Genomic DNA, 24,705 nt, shown 5'->3' on the forward strand with positions numbered 1-24,705 from the left:
TCCTTTAAGCGCAAATTGAATTTTCGCATGGTTTACATTTATTATTCGTTTTTATTTTATTCTCCTGCTCCTCCGTGTCAAGGCTCATAGCGTTGCGGCGTCAAAAGGGCAACAGGGGAGTACGGTTCGGGCCATTAATTTCAGAAGCCAAATAAAAAAATAAAAAAGAAAATAAATGTAATTTTATTGTGCCATATATGTAAAGGGCTGAACCTGGCCCGTGTTATCCCGTCTATGGCCCGGCCAAAACAAACAACAGACAAAAATCAATAAATTTTGTAAGTTATGACAACAGAAAAGTACTCGACGTACAGCCAAAACATTTTGGCTTTTTCGATCAAAGGACAGCAGTCCTGTCTGACCGAAACTCATCAATTTTGTTTAGGGTTGTCAACTTTTGCCTTTATCTGCGTTATGTCTAACAATGTTGTTCCCTTTCAATTCTTTGCTCTCGCAAAATTCCAGCCACAAAATTAAATCATGTTTCGCTTCGTCCTTTTCATTATATATATTATTTTTATATACTTTTTGCTGCTGTTGCTGTTTTTTGAGTGTGGCAATTATATTTTTATTGTCCCTGTTGCTGCTGCCAAATTGTCTAGCAAAATTGTTGATAGCCACCTCGGGCGGCACTTGGCCGAATGGCCCGGCACAAAAGTGCGTTCAAATGAGGCCGGAATGCCTATGTCTACCGGCTGGGTTGAGGGGTCGAAAGGTCATGCACGAACGCGTGTACATGCTTAATAGCTCGACGTGTAATTCGATTTTGTGCAATGATTCCCCAACTTTGTTGACAGCCGAGCATTATTTATGAAGGATAAAGAAAGGACTCTCAGCGGCCTCTTTAAAGTCAGGGGATTAAAGAAACGTATTTTATTTAAGTATTAATATTATTACAGTGAAAACTCAAGCGCCGTACCCGCTTAATAGACGGAGCATGGGTGGGGCTTGGGAAAATTTTTCCGGCTGAAAAGCGTGTTCGTTGGCAGAGTTTTAAGTGCATAAGCTGGTTTTAAATACCATAAGACACCTTAATGGACTTTCTTTCATCCAACTATGCCAAAGCCTTGTCTTGGACATTAAACAGATGCCAATTATATATGTTGAACTTTTCACCAAGATGCCAACGTAAATGTGCTCGCCACACAGAGCTGTTCCGTGTCCTTGTTACCAAGTTCTCGCCAATTGAAATGACTTCATGTGTCCAGGCTTTAACCAGGGATTAAGCGCAGTCCTTGGGTTGGCAAAGAAAACTTGGCCCATTAAATTTTCATTGCGTTAATTTGCACAACGTGAACCGCAACTCGTATGCGTGTGTCTGTGGTCTGTCGAGTATTCTGACTACTTGAGTAGTTGTCCATGTGTGAGTGTGTGTGTGAGTGTGTGTGTAAGTAGGTGTCAGACATGTGCACATTAAATAGCTGCATGTTTAGCAAAGAAAACCTAGATTTAAGTAGCTCGACGCTTACGATTTTTCTTTACCAAAGTTAAAACTTTTGCCACATTTAACGGCTAATTTGGCTAATTAATCTGCCGGACTGAAGCCTCACACCAAGCCAAGAAGCATCCCTAGCTCCACCCCCAGCACCATTAGCCTCCCAAAGAACTAGATTATAAGCCTCATTTAATTAGGCTAAACAAAAAGGGGCCCATTGAAGTACTCCAAATACAAAATTTTTAAAATCACCTTTAACTAAATTCTTTTCCCAATACCCTGTTCAGAAAATGAGAGAGTTTATATTTTGTTTGCCAGAAATTTTTTGCATCTTAAAATCTATAAAGATTCTGTCAAAAGACGGATGGAGAGGTGTAAAAGATAGAAGTTTAAGACACATGATGATTACTAGTGATATCTATATCTATATCTTTATCTATATATCTATATATCTATATATCTATATATCTATATATCTATATATCTATATATCTATATATCTATATATCTATATATCTATATATCTATATATCTATATATCTATATATCTATATGAATATCTATATCTATATCTATATCTATATCTATATCTATATCTATATCCTAGATCTTATCTATATCTATATCTATATCTATATCTATTACTTATCTATATCTATATCTATATCTAGATCTATATCTATATCTATACCTATATCTATATATATATCTATATCTATATCTATATCTATATCTATATCTATATCTATATCTATATCTATATCTATATCTATATCTATATCTATATCTATATCTATATCTATATCTATATCTATATCTATATCTATATCTATATCTATATCTATATCTATATCTATATCTATATCTATATCTATATCTATATATATATCTATATCTATATCTATATCTATATCTATCTATAGTCGGATTTGTAAAGTTGTAGATATATTGTGACAATTGGCAGGTAGATGGCACATAACATGACACTTAATCCATGTCTAAATATCACTAACATAATAATTCAGCTTAAGGTCGACTATTCTCATAAAATAGAAGGAGACTCAATTATATAAACTCTTATCGTTTTTATTGCTCTGTCGACAGAGTACTACGCAGTTGATTACATCCGACTACTGTTTAAGTAAAATATTATTTAGCTGTCTTAAAGTCAAGTTTGTCTAGATTTAAGTAAGGCTCGCTTGCCTTAAGGGTAGCTCATAGTCCATCAAGGGACTTTTGACCACAACGCAGTAAATTACGTTGGTCATTAGAAGAAAAAAAAAAGCTGGGCTAATTAAAATTAATGTGCACGGCGTTGGCTGCTCGTCACACTCACACACACACACACATGCACATGCCATGAGGGGTGTAAAAGGATTGTGTGGCAACATTCATGACTGTGGCATTCCTGAGTAGGGAATCATATGGCAGGGGGATACGGGCAAGCGACAGGGTTAGGGGGAGCTTCACTCAACACGTTATGCAATTTTCCCATCGCAGCGCGTCGTTTGCATTGTTTCCAGCTTGAGCGTTGCACAAATTTTTTTTTTCTCGCTGCTTTCGTCCTGTTGCCAATTTATGCGCACTTATGCACGTGCCCACACAATGCAGCACACACACAATAGCACACAATAACAAACACACACACACACTCTTATACATGATCCTGGCGCATTGTTGACCAAATCAATTTCATGGCTCGCAGGCATTTTAGCTCCCTGTTGTGCCCATTGCCTCGAAATTTCCACTGTCAACATTGAGTGTGTGTGTGTGTGTACATTTTGTGGGTGTGCGGAGCAAAATTGTGTGGGTGTGTATTGTACTGCGTTGGCGTTTACCTATGGCTGAACAATTAAAATGCTTTTTTATGTTTTCTTCGCTGTTGCATATTCTCCAACTTTATGACTTGTTTTTCAAATGTCAACGGCCAAGGAGAACACACTGACCTACAAATGCATCTCGGCATATTCCTTATAAAAGTCTCTGTTAGCTGTTTAAGAATCCACTTGACAATGTCTGATTGAAAATGAAGTATTTTGTACACATTTTTTAAATATTGCTAAAAATTTTTTGTTGTTTTCTAATGCCTTTTTTTCAATTTGGAGCTTTATTCTATGAACCACTATATTTGAATTAATTTTAATTCTCTCTATCTTATAGTACTTTAAGTTGCACATCAATTCATATATTGGTAAAGAAGAAATTGTTGAGAAATTTTATTGTTTCAATGCACAATTCTTTTCAATTTCAATTTTTCTTGTATGAATCCCTAATTAAACTTTCTTAAACTCATTTTAATTCACTTTACCTTATATTACTTCGACTTCTACATAAATTAAAATATTGCCGAAGACGAAATTGTTGAGAAACTGAATGCTTTTTAATGAATTTTGTCTCCTATTTTTCCATTTCGAATTTTTTTGTTTGTATAAATCACTAATTAAGCTGTCTTTAAATTAATTTTAATTCGCTTTACCTTATATTACTTCAACTTCTACGTAAATTCAAATATTGCCGAAGACGAAATTGTTGAGAAACCTTATTTCTTTTGAATAATTTCTTTTCCCAATTTCAAGCATTTTTTTATGAATCACTAATCAAAGTTTCTTTAAATTCTCTTTAACTTTTTTTCTTACGTTTTTCATGTTCCTTTGGCCGACCTTGATTTCTCTTGTATTACTTATTCTTAAATTCTACGCAATTTTCTCAGCTGTTGCTGCTACCAAAAAAAAAATAAATCAAACAAACTAAAAGCAAACTAGAGAACAAATTTTCACCCATATATAAATCAAATGTGGTTCTTTTGGTTGCGCAAAAAAGGTATATGACATTCGTATTTGTTGTTGTTAGTGTTAGTGTTTTTGTTGTGTGTGTGTGTGTGTGTGTGTGTTAGTGTGCCTTTTTTGTTTGCTATTCTTTTTTTTTTGTTGAATTGAAAGCGTTGCGAATTTTCCCCCAGTGGCAAAATCCAATTTTTACATTGCTCATACGCCCCGTGCTCGGGTCTTGTTGCTCACGTTTCCATTTTCAGTTGAGTTGAGTTCAGTTTAGTTTCTAATAAGTTTTTTAGCTCGACATGGCCCACATCCCAGCTAGATCCGGACAAGCCCCAGTCATGTTCCATGCCTGGACAACAGTCTCTACCACTCAGCACGCCCGTCTGCCCAGACGATGCACTCTTCATTTGGCTCACCCAAAACTAAAGCTACTATATGGTATGCATCCGGGGGCATCTCTCTGGCATCATATTTTGCATGGTTCGTTTAACATTCTGTACAATGCCACAACAAGCAACAAAGCAAAGCAAAGTAAACTACACGGCTGCCGACTTTGCTCAGCTGCAACTGCCACAGCAGCATATATATAGGAATTTAATATTTACACTCAGCCAAAAATTCCGAATTTTACATCTGAAATCAAGTTTTTTTTTTGCAATATACAATATCTTAATGCGGTTCTATAAATGCTTCAAATTTATTTCGGTTACGAAAATTCTGATTTCACAAACCGATTTTAGTCCTAAATTTATTTGAATTAAATTTAGTTTGATTTTTCTCGGAGTGTAAAAGTTTGCCCGCAATTTCCCTGCCTGTCAGCCTGTCAGAGCCTAAAACCGATTGATTTTCGGATTTGTTTAATGAATTTTTTCTCTGAAAATGAAACGGAAATTGATGGAGCCCGATTTTGATTTGATTTCGTTTTTGGAAATATCTATTCGAAATAATTTTGCGAGATAAGCTGTGCGAAATTACAATTTAACAGTACCGTACAGCGAGAGTGTGCATAGCGTGCGAAATGTGCAAGTATCGTGAGGGGTTTCTTTGACGATTTGAAATTATTTTTACATTTTTTATTCGAGTTTTGTTTAGATTTTTATTATCTTTATTCCTTAGTTCCACTTTTACAACTAAGCTTAGCCTGTCACAATGTGCACGGCCGCCACTGTAGACGCACCCCGAATTTGATTGGATGTCGTTTGTGGAAATATCTATTTCAAATGAGCCGATGACGGAAAATGAGTTCAGATTTTGCGAGAAGAGCTGTGCGAAATTGCAATTTAACAGTGTTGTCCAGCAATAGTGTGCATAGTGTACGAGATGTGCGAGTATCGTGAGGGGTTTCTTTGACGATTTGAAATTATTTTTACATTTTTTATTCGAGATTTGTTTAGATTTTTATTATCTTTATTCTTTAGTTCCACTTTTACAACTAAGCTTAGCCTGTCACAATGTGCACGGCCGCCACTGTAGACGCACCCCGAATTTGATTGGATGTCGTTTGTGGAAATATCTATTTCAAGTGAGCCGATGATAGAAAATGAGTTCAGATTTTGCGAGAAGAGCTGTGCGAAATTGCAATTTAACAGTGTTGTCCAGCAAAAGTGTGCATAGTGTACGAAATGTGCGAGTATCCATTTGAGATTAGTTTGACGATTTTGTGTAATTTTATACTATTTATACGATTTTCTTATCCTTATTTTGAATATGTCAATTTATCACATTTGCATTTCCACTTTTACAACTAAGCTCAGCCTTGTCACAATATGCCCGGCCATCGATGTGTAATGTCATTGCGATTTTTAAAGATATTTAGTTTGCGGCAACGATAGCAGCTGCTGCTGGTGTTGTGGCAATATATGTTTTGTCTAAACTGCACTTTTAGAAGAGATTCACAGCACAAAGGCCGCGAAAAGCTGAATAGCTGAAAAATGCTGTGGTTGCATTTGTGGCTAAGTATGACATATAGAAAGGGCCATTGGCGAAAATGTGTACACTAAGTATTTGGAACATTTTTAAAATATTCTCTCTCTCTCTCGTTCTGTTACAGGCTCTATCATGTTTCATGTGCGACGCCGTCCGGCGGACTCGCAGCCGCGTCGACGCAAGAAAAAACCATTGGGATCTGCGAATGGCGCGAATCACATGTCCGGCGATCGCGAGGGCCCCGTCCTGGTGGAGGTGACGCACAGCGGCGATGGCGGACGCCGCATTAAGCTGGGCAGCGATCCGGTTGAGGTCGGTTCAGCGAACACGAATTGCCTGCAGCTCTTCGGACCCTCGATACAGCCGAGGCACTGCCTCATCTCGCTGCTGGAAGGCGTCTGTACCGTAACGCCGCTGCACACGGATGCGCTGACCTTCGTCAACGGACATCACATTAGCCAGCCGACCATTTTGCATGTGAGTTGCCATTTCACCTAATTTCTCTGAGCGTCCGCAAATACACATGCGGCTCACACGCAATTTAGGTGCCATTTCCCAAAGACCCAAGTTTTCCACTTAATTCTGTCAACCTTGACCCACTAAAAGTCTGAGCTGTGCTCCTGCTCTGTTGTCTTTTGGCATTTGTCACGCAATTCCATTTCACATTTGCAGCATTTTATGTGCGCAGGCTTTTCCCATTTTATTGCTCATGTATGCCAAGTGTAATGGAAAACGACAAAGATTGCCGGCCAAAAATAAGCCACTAAAGTGCAGACATTTGTTATTGTTACGGCCTTCCGTTTGCTAAGAGACAGTTGAAAATGTGCCAAACAAAATTAGCTAGAAGAGGATCTATGAAGATAAAAAACGAAAGGACAGTTCAAATACAGCGCTGACAATAGCCAGATTAAAATGTTTTTATGTAAATATATATATATAAAAAAAAGGTAAATAGATTTACCCGTTTGCTCAGCAACTAATTTGACTCAAGGTTATTTATTTTTAATATTTTTCAAAATTATTTTATAATTAGTTAGCAATTTTTATCAGCGTGATAAAGCGTGGGCTCATAGACATCAATTAGAATATTAACATTGTGTAGGATGTTTATTTTGCCTCACTAAAGGCGTCTGGTAGCCAGGTCTATAGGGTATATGTTTTTGAGCCTCCTCTTTCTTCTGCTCTGCTCTTTAGCATGTTCCTTGCCAGGGCATTAGGGTGCCTAATGGAACCTAAAGGTCGCTAGGTCTTGGTCGCATGATGCGGAGTTTGTTTAGGTGCGTGCCATAAACCTGGAGCCACGCAGGTGCAAGGATTGCCTTGTTTTGGAGCGAGAACTTTTTTGCTTGACTTTAGCAACCAGCTCAAACGAAACTGAACCATGATATTGTCCACGATCTTTTACTCAGTTTCCAATTATACCCTGAACCTAGGGTATCTCTGCTATTTGGCACTGCCCACCTGGCGCACTTTTATTTGTGGGCAGTCGATTTGCTTTGAAATCGCGTTCAGTTACAACACATTCTCTACTCAGGTTCATTATCAACCCCGTCCTCCAATTTAGACAACTTTGGATTTATATGCTTACAACCTTCGGGGCGCAGTTGATTTATCTTTTGTTTTGACAGCCTTTCGACGCACACAACGCAAATAACAACAACAACAACAACAACAAGTTGACTCTGCGTTCTCACGCATTTGGCCAAATGCACAACCCCCAATAGCAACAAATAAAATTGTAAAAACTTTTCTGACTTTCCGCTTGATGAATTCGAAACCAAATAAACAAAAGCAAACTTAAGGCTGCCGCCTCACAGCCCCACCAGAGAGACAGCGACAGAGACAATCTCCTGCCCCTGCTCCTCCTGCTCAGCACTTGAGATAAGCCTCAAATGCTTGGCAATAACGTCAAACTGTCTCCAGAGACTCTTTTCGAGAGACGCAGTCAGCGGGGGGCGTGTGGTCGAGTTAGCTAGACATAAATTTTGTGTAATTCAGTGCACAAAATTTATCATTTCGAACTTTAATACACTGTTCACAACGTGAAAAAGCGTACATTAGCTTCTTGCATTAGGCTTGTCTACATTTGAAAAATTCAGTTTTATAAGTTTTAAATGTTTATATTGATATTATTAATTGGGCACGCCCACGAGGGGGGTGGCGACTTAATCGTGAAAATCTATAATCTTCGATGTTATAGCTGATTTAGTGCCTACTAATTTGCTAACACTCTGAACAGCGTATGGCACAGTCCATTTCTATTTGTTTCGTTTATCTATTTTTTTTTATTTAATTTTTGTTCTTGCAATCAATTGGCAAATTGAATTTGGTTGCGGTTCAATGAACCCAAACAACAAATATTCACAAATGTCCAAAAACAAAACTGGAAATAAATTAAAAACAAACAAAAAAAAAAGAAGAACTTTTTGCGCTTGTATAAAATTTGTAAAGCAAGTAAACAAAATCAGTTTGCAAACGTTTTCAGCAATTTTTCATGAATAATGGAAAACCTTTTTGAAACGCAAGTCAGATATATTGACTGAGAATTGCTCTATTTAACAATTTATGATATCACAAACCCAAATGCCTGAATGCATGTGCCGCACTTGGGCAGAGTATTGTGAAAGGGGGGCGTCTCGATCGATGACATTAGTTTCGAAACGCCCCACATTTATTCCAATTGAGTTTTTCAAATCTTCGCAGTGCCAGAGAAGGTTTCGTAACGAACGCACGAACGCACGCTGCGATTTGCTGTCGATTTCATTAATTATGTTAATTAGTTTATAAATAATCGCCGCATTCAAGTGAATTGAAAAATGTAATTGAAGTGCTTTAATGAAATCATATTAAGCCATCATAATGCGTGTACACTGTAATTAATGTAATGTAATCTGGCCTTCACAGAACGGCTCGGTTGTCATGTTCGGGCGGGTCGCCTCCTACCGCTTCCTGGACTCGCCCACGGATGGACGCTATAATCTGGCCCTGTCGCAATCCCAGCTGGACTCGGCCTGCCTCTACGAAAGGTGAGTTGGGAACGTGTGCTATCAAATGCTCAAATGTGTTTGCTATAAATGCTGCGCTTTAATTAAGTGTAATTGATTTCATTTGTAATTCTATTTTTTTTTATTTTTTGGCTTTTATTTAATGCTAATTGTAGAAGAGCTTGAGAGTCAGTCAAAATAATAATAATAATAATTCCAGCAACAATACTCTTTCCCCGAGTATATATACATATATATTTTACATGTATCTCAATCTCTTCGATTTTTTGGCATTTGTGTTTAAGTCGAATTCATATTTATGCGTACGCATTTTGTGCTTTTATATTTTTATGTGGCTTTATGTTCGTTACGTGTTTGTTTCTTTGTTCGTTTTTATTGTTTGTGTACAACATTAATCCGTCCATGCACTCGCCAACAAATATGCAAACCAATTTCCACCACAACACACACCAACAACACACAACCAACAACAATTCACACACACAAATGACAAAAAAAAACGGAACTTTAGTCGGTCGCCAACATCGCCGGGCTCGTGGAACGATGAGGATGGGGCGCTCAGTTCGGTGAGTAGTGGTTCATCTGGTGTGCGAAACAATTCTGGAGCCAAGACGTCCACGTCCATATCTTTCCATGTAGACGCAGAAGAGCGAATATGAGCCGCATCAGCAGCTGAATCATTCATCTGCCGGCTACCACAGCAGCTCCGCGGAGACGCAGCCGTTGCACAACCTGCGGGATGTGGTGGACAGCAAGCATGGCGGCCAGGAGCAGCAGCAGCAACAGCAGCAGCAGCAGCAGCAGCAGCTAACAAGCCCAGGTGGCGGCAATTATGATGGTCAGAGCTTAGAAGGTAATCTGGAGAATGAAATCAAGTCCATATCGAGCATGAAATCCAATGGCTCCAACAGTCAGGACAGGTAAGAATACGGTTTTTTTAAACGTCGTCTAACTACAAAAGTCTATTAAAGCAGCCAAGTTTAAATAATGCCAACAGCAAAACACACATTCACACTCTCTCTCACACACACACAGACACACACACACACACACACATATATATACCTATGTGTATCACCTGTGCATTTTCTTTATGTTCGTGTGCGCTTTAACTTTATTTTGCGTTCAACTTTTATATTTTAGCGCTTTATTTTATGAGCTTTATAATGCATTCTCTTTCATCTGAATTGCCGCTTGACTAATAAATTTAATTTTTTTTCTTAACCTTAACCAACCAAACTAAACGCTCTTTAGATCACCCAAGTTGCCAGGCGCTGGCGGTTTACTCTCCGGCGCCGGCGGCAGCGGATCCGGAGATGTCCAGGGGCAGGAGCCCATTTTGCCAGCTGTTCTGGAGTTTCCCGAGACGCATCAGGAGAACTTTTTGCGCCACATTATCAGCGAATTGGATGTGAATGTGCCGCACTTTAAGCTGGCGCCAGTTTATTCGCTGTACCTGTGTGCCAGGTACGTAAAAGCGCCCTCCCAATAAAATTGACTGCATTTTTATAGCTCGATGTTAACCTGCCCGGCTAATAAGTGTGCTATATTTTGTGCTGGCCTGCATAGCATTGCTAATTTTTGTATTAATGTTTAATCCGGCTTAATTGGTTATGCTGTGCGGACATTGCAAGCTTTGATGTTGCCAGATGTTTGAGAAATTAATATTCTTACAAGAAAATGAACACGGTCACACATTGACACTTTTTTTGGATCAGAGATGCGGTCACACTCAGGTGCTTGCCTGCCAGCTCTGCTAACTTATGTATTAGAGTTTTTTAAACTTTATTAGTCATGACTTAACTAGCTTTTATGTAGTCAAATGTTTGGAGAATTAATATTCTTGCAAGAAAATGAACGCGGTCACACATTGACTCTTTTGTTGGAACAGAGATGCGGTCACACTGAGCTGTCTGTTTGCATACAAAGTTGACGTAAATACCCTAACTTTACTTAGGGTTCTTAATATTCTAAGCGACTAATAACTCGACTTTATCTAACTTTCACTTTTTAAGCTCTTTTTTCCAACTGCCGTTAAAGCGTATTTTGTCTTAGGCCGAAATCAGTGTTCCCACAAGACTAAGCCATGTCGTTAGGAGTAGCTAACAAATGTGCGTCCTTTAAATGAATTGATTTGACTTGAGCTCTTGACTGAGCTGATGCTATTTTGGTATTCCCATTTGCTGAATTCCCAGCTGTGTCGTGGCCAATATCAACAATTCATTATCAATTATTATGATTTATCCTGGCTGCTGACCCAATTTGTGCGCTATTAATATTAATATTGACCGGACATAGTGGGGACTGCAGGGATTTCGATGTAAACACAGGAAATTGCAGCACTGCGGCAGCCACATGCTGTAGCCCAATTGACATTTGACAAGGCCACACAAAAGTAGAGCGCATATAATAAATGACAAGTGTGCTCTAGACGAGAGTCATATACTAAGTATACCCTTATATACATTACTCTTCGTTCATGAGTGGATAACTTTTGTATTTATTGTCCGATCATTATTTAATTTTAAGGAACTAAATATGCCCTTTTATAATTAATATAAGATATAATAATAAAAACTCAGGAAGTGTTCAAAAGTTAACTCGAATTGTTGTGTCTCTAGCTTCGATAAGTTACGAGATACACGCAGACAACTGAGGTTATTGGTTATCGATATTTATCGATTTTAATAATAAAAGCTCAGGAAGTGTTCAAAAGTTCACACAACCTTGAAATGTGTATTTCATACAAAAAGCTACATTCCAAATTTTTTGCCTCGAGCTTTTAGATTCTACGAGATACACTCAGAAAACTGAGGATGGCTATCGATATTTATCGATTTTCAAGAAATTATTAGTTCTGATCGACTTTTTCTGTCAGGCAGTCTATAAATAAATGTTTATTAGGCTCGAAGATGTCGCTCTTTTCGTCTGTTACACACTTTCATAAAACTACTGTATACCCCGTATTAATCGAGCTACAGGGTATCGAATTCAATAAATGGCTTCGTTTGGATTATAATGAGCTGCTGATTGACGTAAAATTATTATTTTTGAACTGTTTGCAGATACCGCGCCTCCACGCACTACCGCCCCGAGCTGCAGCCCACGGAACGAGCCCACAAGCTGACCATATTTCTACATCATGTGGCCAATCTGGTCTATGGCGTCGTCCAGGAGCAGTACACAGATCCACGTATACTCGCCTTCTGGATGGCCAACAGCTCGGAGTTTTTGCATTTCCTTAAATCGGATCGTCACATTAGCGCATTCAGTGTGCAGGCGCAGGAGGTGCTCGCCGAGGCGGTGCAGACGGCATTCCGTAATCTGGTCAATTGTTTTCGCCTGGAGCTATCGCAAACGCTGAATCAGTTCCTCTCGGAGACCATTGATCATGACTCCGCTGCGGGCCTGGTGCTCACCGTGCTCGGCTCGGCCATGGCTCTGTTGCGGCGCTGTCGTGTGAATGCCGCTCTGACCATTCAGCTGTTCTCGCAGCTGTTTCACTACATCAATGTCATATGTTTCAATACGGTGAGCGGCGCTGGCGGTTCAAACAAGGCTACCGAGTGCCCCGACACGAATCTCTGCTGATTGTTTTATCTTCCCCTCTATCTTAGATTGTGGCCAACTCGCACATGTGCACCGGGGAGTGGGGCAAGGTGATGACGGAGCGTTTGCAGCTGCTGGAACTGTGGGCTGAGCGCCAGGGCCTAGAGCTGGCCGCTGACTGTCATCTGGCCAAGATCAATCAGTGTGCGCAATTCTTGCAGGCGCCCAAATCCTCAGTGGAGGAGATACAGCAATTGGCCTGCTCCTGCTTTCGGCTGAACTCGCTGCAAATGGGTGCACTGCTGCAACAGGAGAAGATACCACGCAATCTGGTGGACACGGCCATACGCATGGCCGAATCCGTGGCGGATGAGCTAACGCGTGCCGATGGCCGCGAAGTGCGTTTGGAGGAGTCACCCGAACTGCATCTGGCACTGTTGCTGCCCGACGATGGCTTCAGCTGTGATGTGGTGCGCGGCATACCCACCGGCTTGGTGGACTTTCTAAATCCATTGCAGCAGCAGAGCATGTGCCGTCTGGCGGCCCAGCCCACATCGATTGGACTCTGGACGGTTTATATGCATCAATTCAATGTGAGTTCAGTTATTAAAGTTTCCCAACAAGCTCTCTCTCTCTATACATATATATATATATATCGAAACAGGCGCGCAGCTCCAGCGCCATGTCCAATAAGCTGCCCCAGCCGGAGGTGCAGCTGATCAAGCTGCACAAAAACAGCAATGGCATGGGTCTGTCCATCGTTGCCGCCAAGGGTGCGGGCCAGGAGCGTCTCGGCATTTACATCAAGAGCGTGGTGCCCGGCGGCGCTGCCGATGCCGACGGCCGTCTCCAGGCGGGGGATCAGCTGTTGCGCGTCGATGGCCAGAGCCTGATTGGCATAACACAGGAGCGGTAAGCGTGGCTCAAATCAAAGATCGACCTGTTAATACCCTTCTTCCCCAAACTATTTGCAGCGCTGCGGATTATTTGGTGCGTACGGGTCCGGTTGTCAGTCTGGAGGTGGCCAAACAGGGCGCCATTTATCACGGTCTGGCAACGCTGCTGCAGCAGCCCAGTCCGGTTATACAGCGTGGTGAGTAGTTGGAGCTCCGGCCACGCCCAGCCAATACACAACCACACACACACACACACACACACACATAGATACACACTCACATTAGACACACAGAAATGGTGCTGGGTAGCTGCTAAACGAAAGTAAATAACAATAATAAATACACACACACACACACATGCACACACAGATCTTGTCGAGCTGTTGTGTAAGCTAATCCAAAGTAACTGAATTCCCCCTAACCCCGCATTCGCTCTTTGAACATGCCGCCGCAAAAAGATGCAACTAGCAGCAGCAGTAGCAATTATTTGCAACTGCAGCAACAACAACAGCAACAACATCTGCAACAACGTCGCCATTCCTCGTATCAACAGCAGGCGCGCTTTTACAACAACTCCATCTCGGACGACAGCCTGAATCGCAGTCGTCGCGAGTCCTTTGCCTGCATGCGATCCGCCTCGCCTCCAGTGCGACGGTTGAGCGCCTCCTGTTTGCAGGAGGAGCTGTGCGCCTTGGGCCATCAGCTGCACATCGATCCGCGCTATAGGGACACCCGGCCAATAGCCCGTTCGGCGAGCAGTTTGTATTTGTCGAATGAGCCAAATTCCGGCTATTATCAGCCGCCTGTTGCGGCGCCGCATTTCAGTCCAATGCGTCCGCTGCGTCGAACACCGCCGCCCTCTATTTACATTGAGGAGTATCTGGATGAGCCGGCGCCCTTGGAGCAAGAAGCGCGCAATTCACAGGAATCGTTCACCAATTTCGCCAGCTACAGCGATGCGCATCAGCCGCTCAACGAGGAGGGCATCGCCTCCATGGCCGACTCGGGCGATATACCCTTCATTGACGACGAGGAGGAGCAGCAACAACAGCAGCAGCAGCAGCAGCAGCAGCAGCGTCCCTGCATTGCCACGGCCAACAACAACAGCAGCAGCAGCAACAGCTTTGCCCCGTTGTCCACAGTAAAACGCAATCCGGCCGCTGGCTATCGGAAAACCGTAAGCTTTGATCTGGAGCAGCCGGCGCCAACTGCAGCAACCGGCTCCACCATCGATCGCCGATATCATACGCACGATGCCATCAGCAATTTTGCCGTAAGCAACTCTTCAACCGAGTCGCTGCTCACCGAGCAGCAGACGTCTGAACGGATGCCGCTTATACAAAAAATTCGACGCGAGCTGAACACGAAACGTGCCACCAATTGCTCCGCAGTCGATTACAGCTCCGGTGGCTCTGGCTCGAACAGCCAACGCTCCTCCAGCGAGTCCATTGAGCGGATGCCGCTGCTGCGGCAGCCAACACAGCAACAGCAACAACAACAACAACAGCAGCAACAGTCGCCATATCGGCGCCAGCTCAACGCTCAGCGTTCGCATAAAAGGTCAGGGTTGCGTGCAACAGCAGCAACAACAATAACAACAACAACAACAACAACAACAACACCAACAATAACAACAACAGCAGCTGCTGGTGATCCTTTATTCAGCCTACAAGTTCCTAGTAACAGTTCCTGTGCTTGTTCCCGCACACAAAATGTACATAAAAGCAATCAATATTGTGCCAGCACAACAACTCTTAAGCCAAGCACCACAGAATTTCCCAACAGCAGCAATCGCAGCAATCGTAGCAGTACCCGTCGCGCCTCCAGTCATACGAACCTCAGTCCCAGTTATCTGTTGCCACCCCTGGGCCAGGGCTTGGTGCGTGAAATGGCCGCCCATTTGGATGCGCGGCAAAGTCTGGCACCCAGCAAAACCAAATCCAAGTCCACATCGGCGCTGGCCGCCGTCGACCGTGGGCGTCTGACGCACAACGAACAGGACGACATTATCAAACAGTTAAAGGAGTGGAGTCTCTTTGGCAGCGCTGGCAAGGATTACAACGTACAGTTGCCGCAGCTGAGCTGCGAATGTCCTTGTTGTGAACATTGTCGTGGCGTTGACAGCAACAGACGGCCTGCAGCTGGCAGCGGCAACAACAACAACAACAACAACGACAACGACAATGTGACAGCCACTTTCAAGTGCTATGACAGCTGCCAGGCGGCAGACAAGGAGCCACTTGCTCCGCAAACCCAGTCCCTGGCCCTGGCACGTCAGCTGCCCTGTCGTCGCAGCGTCATGTGCAACAATCGTCAGGCGCACAGCGTGCGCCAATTGAAACGCAACAAGCAACAGCGCCAGAAGCAGCGACACCAACAGCACCACCAACGCCAACATCAGCACCGTCATCAAGCCCACCATCCAACCCACCATCAGCATCATCAACGTCAGCAACAACAGCGAACCGGCTCACCGCCCTCCACGGCCAAGTTGCTGCTGTCTTTGGCTAGCGGCAGCAACAATTGCAGCTGCAGCGAACCCGACGACGACGATGACAACGACGATGAGACCTGCTCCTGCTCCTGCTCCTGCTCCTCATCCGATTGCGTACAGTGCGCAGCTAATAATAAAGATGATGCCGATGCTGATGCTGATGCCAATGCCAGGCCAGGAACTGGGCGCTTGGGAGCAACTGCAACGACTTTGCTCTGCGCAGCTCACAGATGACAAACCAATTGCAATGCACCGAGGTTCTTGTTCTTCTTGTTGTTGTATATATAATATTCCAACTTTTGCAAAGCATTGTATTATTTTTTAGTAAGGCGATATATATTTATTTTATTCGAATTGAATTTTATATTGCTTTATAATCGATTTAAAAGTAATGTACACTTGCAAAGCAAATAATAGCTGATATATATAGAAGCATTTATATTCTTGATTAGGCTGACTATTTCTTGTACCAACTTTTGCAATGCGTTATCTAGTTTTCCAGTTAGGCGATTTTTTTTGTATTTAATTACAATTCAATTTTATATTGCTTTAAAATCGATTCAAAAATACTCTACACTTCCAGAGCATATTATAAAATTGTCACGACATGCAACTCGGACACAGGACGCAAGTTCTTCATTAACATGAACAGACGAGCCAATATATCGTTTGTCTGTTTCACAGTCTTTTTTTTTACAACTTGGCATAGTTTTGTCTTTATGTGGCAGATGTAGAAATTTAACGTATTAGAGCACTATATATTACTATATGTATATATAGCTACAGCGTGACAAGCTTCAAATCTTATCGTGCATCTAGCTCCCAGCTCTATATATATCCTACTTGTCTGCAAGGGTATTAAATCTTTGTCTTGTCTTACTTGCCTTAGAGAACTGTATAGTTTTAAATTATTTTTATTTAGTTTTGTTTAAAGTGCTTTCGATTTGAGGCAATTTATTAGTTAGGTTTTCGCTTGTTTTTTAGAACTCTTTAATTTCAGCAAAGGAATACGAAATACGAAAATTTTGACCTTTACTTTGTTGTTGTTCCAGCAGATAAATAATGCATGCTGTTGTTGTTGCCATTCTTTTATTATTAATGCAATTTATTCGTAATAATTTTGTTTTTATCAGCGCGCTGTCTATTATCCATTTATGTTGTATTTTTATTAGATATTCAAACAGTTTTTTTTGGTAATTTGTGTATTGTTATTTAATAACCGTATTTGTATTTGCATTTGAATTTGTGCTGTTGTATTTGCACATTATAATTACATTTTGTATGCATTTATCATTAAAATTGATAAACACGCAACACACACACACACATACATACACATAATTACTTATAGCCTTACCTTGAAGATTACTAAAACGAATATAAACTATCTTTCTACCCCACTATGCGTACACCAATAAATACCCTTCCCCTTCCACTTTCCACTATGGTGCTGCACTCTCTATGGATAATGGGGCTAACCATCAGGTAATCGCCGCATGTCTGAGCGCGATTTGAGTCGCATGGGCGGCGCCGAATCGTCCAAATCGTTGGGCGGCATCGGTGGGCCGCTCATTGCCAATAGCCACACGAGTCACAGCCTCAACCAGCACCTAAACCTGAGCAATAGCAACATCAACAGTAGCCACAGTCACAGTCACAGTCACAGTCATAACAACAACAACCACATCAGCGGTAGCATCATGAGTCCCCTAGCTGCACACCTGCCCAATAGCAAATCGGTGCCGGCTCTGCATCATCACACGGGATCTGGCAACATATGTAAGTCTGTGTGTGTTTGCTCACACCCTGCCCTCACCCCTGCACTAACAATCTGTCCACTGTCTGTACATGCCTTAATTGATTTCTCTCTCGTCCTTCTCTCTGTTCACCTGGTCCACAGCCCTGGCCAATTCCAAGTCACGCAGCACGCACAGCTTGCATAACAATGCGGGCGGAGGCGGTGTCCTCGGAGGTCAGGCAAATGGCAGTCACAACAATCCAAATCCGAACTCGAATCCAAATGCAAATGGAAATGGAAATGGCAACGAGCAGGGCTTCTACCAGAATTTAAGCGTGTATCGTGCACAAAATCAAAGTCAACCCATTTTGAATGAGCGGTAAGTGTTTCTTCTTTCAAATCAAATATTATTAAATATATCATTTATAAATAAATAAATACAATGAACAAATTTCCTTTTTAAATTAAGACTCAGTGTTACAGTACAAAGGGAATAATTTATTCTACTCTATTCAAAAGTTGTTTAGAAATTTAATAATGGAAAGGAAGAAGTGCATAATGTTTTTTAATTTATTTTATTTGCCATGCTTTGGTTTAATAATTTACTCAGTTTTTCTTTTCGAACGTAGACTGAATGTTACAATTTTTTCTGATTTATTTAAAGCCTACAATTCGTGCCAGCCAAATGAATTATTTATTCTATTCTATTCAAAAAATTTTATAAAATTAGTAAGGGGGAGGAGGCAGTGCATGATACTTTTTTAAATTTGTTTGTATTTATTTCATTATGTATTTATGATTCTTATGATTTCTATAAAAAAGTGCAATATTTAGTGTTTTAAGAAGGTTTTAAATAAGATTTAGATGTCGCATCAATTCAAATATGAAATCAGAAGCAAATATATATCCAATTAAAAGAACGCTTCAATATAAAGAAATATATGGGGCGGCGTCTAATCAACGTCAATTCAACTCAAAGAACGTAAACATATATAATTTATTGAATATTAAATTTAATGAGGCTTCTTTTTTAAATCATATTTTAAGTTATTTATTTCTTATGATTTCTGTGAACAAGTTGCATATTTCTCATGTTTAGTTTTTAAAAAAGTTAATAATATTTCGTTGTTAAATGAATCCAGATATGAAAGGGCAAAGTTTAATATTAATTCAGACTCTTTCAGAATGCCAGGGTGCACTTAAAATTAAGCAACAATTGTTTACTTTGGGTTTTTCTTTTTACGTGTTGCTGTTGTGAGTAGACGATAAAAATTACTTGGCTTATTCTAGGATGACATTGCGTGTAAAGAAATTACTTTATGGCTTTATTCCCATACAAAGTGAATATCAGGTGGTAGAAATGCGGCATGTAAGTGAGTAATTAACATGTTGTTGTTGTTCACGTTGACAATATTTATGTGAGTTGCTGCTGTGTTCAGGCGCACCTGCAAACGAAGTTCAAGAGCAACAGCTACACGAATCACAGCGCCAAGTTTATTGGGCACCTTGTTGGCACACCTTTTGCAATTACACAACACGTTGCAAATGGCTAAAATTGCCAGCTACACGGCAACAACAGCAACACATGTGACTCACAGCAGCAACAGCAGCTGGTTGGAGAAAATTAAATAAGCATTTGTGTTATTTATTATTTACAGACCAAGCATGTCTGCACATGCCGCCATGAGCGCATACAATGGCACTTCCCCGCATGCTGCCGCACTGCAACAGCAACAGCAGCAACAACAACAGCAGCAGCAGCAGCAGGCGTCACCCTACCAACAACATTTGCAGGCTAGCGCAAATCTGCCGAGTCGACCAGTTTCCGCCTATTATCACAGTCAGCAAAGTGCACAGCAGCAGCTGCAACAGCAACATCAGCAACAACAGCAACATGCCTTGCAACAGCAACAATTTGCACACAGCAGCAACAATCTGAATGGACAGCAGCAGCAACAACAACTGACGCTCAACAATCGCGCCAAGAGCCAACAAAACTTCCAGCACACACTGCGCATGCAGCAAATGTTGGCGCCATCCATGCCCAACATAAGCAATATGTACCAGCAGCAGCATCAACAGCACCAGCAACAACAGCAGCAGCAGCAACAACAGCAGCAACAGGTGAGCAGCAGCCAGAGCATGCAGAATGTGAACGAATATGTGGCAGGCTATCAGAACGGCGGACTTGACTATCAGCAACATGCGCGACGTAGTCAGCTGCATGAGGCAGCAGCCCTCTACGAGCTGCAACACCAGCAACTGCAGCAGCAGCAGCAGCAGCAGGCGTCGCCGAACTTTATAACGTTGCCACCAAAGCCGATTGGTAGCTTGCAATCCCCCAGTAAGCCAGCAGGGCCGCCCAGCACCGCGCCCAAGCCACAGCAGCAGCAGCGACTCCAGCAGCAGCAACAGCAACAGGCAGCAGGCTATTTGGCCAGCCATGTGCTGGGCGAGGATAAGCCGCCTTTGCCGCCAACAGCCACGCATCCGTTGTTCAAGGCGACGCAGCAGCAGTTGACGCCGGGCATGAACTATGTGGCCAGCACACTGGATCCGCCTAAGGGCAGCTATTTGCCGGCGAATCAGACGGCACCGCGATCGCTGCACAGTGGCGGCAATCCTTGGGAGCGCGAGGAGCGCGAAAAGGATCTGGAAATGCGACGGGAGCACATACGACAATGGCGTGAGCAGCAAATTGCCGAATTGTCGGCCATATTGGCGCGCAGTCCTCAGCAGGAAGAGCAGCTGAAGACGCTCATTTTGGAGCGTGACTTTGAGCGGCGCGCCCAGGAGCTGCAGGAACAGGAGGAGGACCAGGATCAGCCCTACGACAAGGACAACGTGCAGGAGCTGTTCCGTTTGTCATCGAGTGGTGTACAGGTCAGTGCCATACAAACACCAATAACCAGCTACCGCCAGACGGAGATTAAGCTGGCCGAGATCAACGAGAGCAGTTCCGTCGAGCCTGCGGCGCCATCACCAGCAGCGACAGCAACAGCAACAGCAGCTGGAACACCAACAGCAGCTGGAACACAGCAGCCGAAGAGCATACTGAAGCATAATCGTTACTCTGAGGGAGGCTCTGGTAGCAGTTCGGCTGGTGCGCCCTCCTCGCCCTCCAAGTCGCAGAAGTCGGCTAGCTTTGCAGACGAACGGCATCTGCAAACGGAGCATCCCATATCCAGTCTGGCCAAGGAGCTGACACAGCTCACCATGCTCGACAAGGACAACAACAATGAGACGGCCGCCGTGGATGGCTCGGTGCCGCCGCCGCCGCCGCCGGAACGCAATAGCTCCTATCTGATAATGTCACAGCAAAAGATGCGGACGAGTGTTGGCGGCAGCTCCAGCTCCAGCTCAATGGGACTGCTTAAGACGGCCACCAGCAATCAGGCAGCCGCTGTGGAGGTCAAAAAGGCGGCAATGCACGGCGCCACAAACAACAACAACAACAACAACTTGAGTGGCAGCCTCAACAACAATACGATGCAAGCCTCGCCGCTGAGTGCGATGGAGCTGAATGCCGCCTATGTGTCGGCCACGGGCACGGGGATGAGCATGGGCACACCGCCGCCGCCGCTGCTGCAGCGAGACAACAAGCGGGTAAGCTTCCATGATGAGGACAATAACTTGTTAGGCATCCAGCAACAGCAGCAGCAGCAGCAGCTGCAGCAGCAACAATATCTGCTCGACAGCTACGCGCTGGAACATCAGGATTTGGACACCATACGCGAGGATGCGAGTGTGAGTTACTTTAAGCAAAAGATACCTAGAATTGTTCCAGCTACTGACACACACATTTTCTTATTCTCTCGTCGCAGTATATACAGCACAATATGGATGCCTCGATGTTGCCCTCAATGCCGGCCACGCCGGATGCGGCGCTCTGGAACACCAGCGTGCAATCAACGCCTGGCGTCATTGGCGCCCAGGAGGTGTACAGGTAAGTGATACGATAGCCATATTTTCCGCGTATGTAAGCTAATGATTTGTATAATATATTTGCAGAGATCCGAGAACACGTCGCCTGGCGGAAAAGCAGCAACAGCAGCAGCAGCAGCGCGCTGGAGATGCGGTGCCAGAGAAACTGTCTTTCAAGGAGAAAATGAAGATGTTTGCCCTGGAATCGGGCGAGGATAATACGCCCAAGGATAAGCTGAAAATATCGCGAGCGCAAAGAGACATCGATGCAGTGCACTGAGGATCAGCTGACGTTAATGTCCAATTCCAAATTTCCAAAAGTAGAAACAGAAACAGAAACACCTAATCACCGAATCACCTAATCAGGAGTACGAATTGGGGGCCAAGTTGTTACGTTAAATAGCTATACATATATATCAAATATAATATATATATTTATCATACATAGCAGACACATGACAAACCTAACGAATTTGCTTAGCAAGGCAATAAACAATCCATAGTTATTGCGTTAATCCGATCTAAAGATCGCATAGTTGCGTAGTATGTGTAGCTAAACGAGTTAATTGATTACAGACAAAACGTTAACTGAATTCAATTAGTGACAAGCGAAATTAGCATATTCTATCAATAGTCTATACATAAATATATATATATTTAATTTTATAAAGCCTGGAGACGGGGCAACGGAAGTTGGGCGAGCCACATTTGTAAAGCGTTTTAAACATAATTCTTTACCCAATCCGAATAAGTATATGCCTATGCATATATGTTTATGTTTATGTGCACATATATTTGATATATATACATATATATATATATATTTGAGAAACTGTTGCATCAGATTAAAATATTTAGTATTTACCTTATCGATAATATGTAAATGATGTGGGTTAGCTTAGAGATATTTACCTGGGAATTGTGCGGAACAAGAAGAAATGTTTATTATTATTATAAATATAATAGGAAATGATAAGCCACGACGTCAAAAATAACAAATGGTCCAATTATTCAATTATTATTAAAGAGTATAAAAACAAAATGTATATTTACAAACATACAAAAGATTCGATATATATACATATATATTTTTAATTAAAACATTTTCGTACACCTTTTAAAAGCAACAAACAAAGAAACTAAGAAACAAAAACCTTATGCATAGACGAAATGTACCAATTTAAATCAAATAGGATTTCACTACACAAGAACCTAATGGCTTTAAAACAAAATATATACAACTATATTTGTTATAGCATACAAATTATTTGACAAAAAAAAAAAAAAAATAATAATAATAATACACTTACAACAGCAAAAGAGCAACAAATTATTTTTGTGCATTCCAAGTATTTCAAATATATATAATGCAAATTTAAACATTTTGAATATTATGTAAAAAAAAAGAAAGTCAAGAAAATAATGACGATTCGAAGAATAATGACGATTCGAAGATTTGCTTTTTAGTTCAACTTTAAGCGCGATTAGATTTAAACAAATTTAAAATATATATCGAACACAAAACGAGTAACATATTGTGCATATTTATGCAAATAAAAGGTTATTAAATTAATTACATAAATTTACATAAATCAATGTTTAATTTACAACTCTCATTGCTGTAGCTTGAAACTTACTCGGTACTCGATACTTTTAGCTGGGAACAGTTGCCAGCTTTGGCGCCCAAAACAGATTTGAATTCAGAGCATGCGCTGTGAAATGTTCCCAGCTTGCAACAGGTGTTGGAACTACCCGAATGCATTATTTATGAGGTAGGCCAGGGTAAAATAATAAACTTTTTTGAAAAGTTTGCGATAGCTTCATGTAAGTTAACAACTTGTACATTTACCATTATAAGGGGGTAATTATTCAAGTCCGGCCAATTGCAATTATTGGCCATTTCATGCTTGCTTCTTAAACAAGGCAAAGATATGCCTTGCCAGAACAGTTAATTGGACAGGCAGAGATTATGAGTCAGGCAGACTTCATTTCAATTTACTGACTAAACTAGGCACAGTTGCGGGCCAAGTTTCTTGGCCTGAAGTGAAGTCAGCGAAAGACGGCAAACTTAAACACTTAAGGCCACAAAATGTGGGCGGACTTGAGCGTATGTATGGGCACATGACGTGAAAATTGAAAATACTTATTTTTCATGTGCTTTTCAAAGAAAAGCTCTGCTGACAGTTGGTGTAATCTGTTCCAAAGATACTTATTTTTTTATTGTATATTTTTTTTTTGTATAATGATCATTTTTTCACACTCTTATGCCCCGCACAAGAGCAACAGGCAACAAAAGATGAACACTGCTGGGGCAAAATAAATCAAAAAGTGATTAGGCCAGGCTGTTATCTTACTTTCAGCTCCATCTACAATTTTCCTCTTTCATCTGTTTTTCCGCTGTCCAGCTGTAAATTGTCTGTTGAGTGGCTGTGGCTACGAGAAAAGCGCAAGGTGTGCACAAAAGATGAGAATGTGCAAAGGAAATTCAAAGTTGGCCATAAAACTTTGGCCATGGCTTCTTTGGTCTGCCGTGTTGATAAATGAGCTACGTAAAAGGCGGCGAGGGCAATCAAGAAAATCGCGGAAAATTATAGTTGCCAACCCGTAAAGCAAAGCCAACAAAAAAAAAAAACAGAAAACAGAAAACAATGAAAGAAAAGCAAAACAAAAGGCGTCAGCACTTACCACACAATTGTAAAGTTTTCTCTTCCATCTTTTCCGTCCTGAATTATGGCGCTTTTTTTACTTCCATCTTCCAATATGTATATATACTATATGGTAGTATGTACGTAGATAATTTGCTTCATAAAAAATGGCAGCTAACTGCAACTATTTAATGAGTTTGAATCGAGGTTATGAAAAGACTGAAAAGTTTTCAAGAACAGCGGTAAAAAAACTCTTTGCAGGCTTTTGAGAATAGCAGGGTTTTAAAATGCGATTATGAATTAGGAGTAACAAATG

General features: G+C 41.7%; 1 protein-coding gene across 5 annotated transcripts in view; it reads left to right on the forward strand.

Annotated features, from left to right (window-relative positions):
* cno (adherens junction formation factor afadin) overlaps window positions 1-23,317 on the forward strand; it is a 48,294-nt gene extending 24,977 nt beyond the window's left edge. For 2 of the 5 annotated variants that reach the window (XM_002056546.4, XM_015170707.3), the window contains 14 exons: window positions 6,263-6,615; window positions 9,043-9,164; window positions 9,655-9,709; window positions 9,783-10,063; window positions 10,398-10,610; window positions 12,209-12,674; window positions 12,761-13,285; window positions 13,357-13,604; window positions 13,667-13,785; window positions 17,568-17,861; window positions 17,983-18,199; window positions 19,479-21,567; window positions 21,645-21,766; window positions 21,832-23,317. In XM_002056546.4, the coding sequence (XP_002056582.1) occupies window positions 6,263-6,615; window positions 9,043-9,164; window positions 9,655-9,709; window positions 9,783-10,063; window positions 10,398-10,610; window positions 12,209-12,674; window positions 12,761-13,285; window positions 13,357-13,604; window positions 13,667-13,785; window positions 17,568-17,861; window positions 17,983-18,199; window positions 19,479-21,567; window positions 21,645-21,766; window positions 21,832-22,024 (5,297 nt within the window). In that variant the 3' untranslated portion in view covers window positions 22,025-23,317. Of the gene's footprint in view, window positions 1-6,262; window positions 6,616-9,042; window positions 9,165-9,654; window positions 9,710-9,782; window positions 10,064-10,397; window positions 10,611-12,208; window positions 12,675-12,760; window positions 13,286-13,356; window positions 13,605-13,666; window positions 13,786-14,046; window positions 16,340-17,567; window positions 17,862-17,982; window positions 18,200-19,478; window positions 21,568-21,644; window positions 21,767-21,831 lie in introns of those variants that run through there. The other 3 variants (XM_015170708.3, XM_015170706.3, XM_032433867.2) reach the window with 3 other exon arrangements.
* Window positions 23,318-24,705: the final 1,388 nt, after the last annotated feature.

This window comes from Drosophila virilis, chromosome 2 (assembly GCF_030788295.1).
Source record: "Drosophila virilis strain 15010-1051.87 chromosome 2, Dvir_AGI_RSII-ME, whole genome shotgun sequence".
Lineage (NCBI taxonomy): Eukaryota > Metazoa > Arthropoda > Insecta > Diptera > Drosophilidae > Drosophila > Drosophila virilis.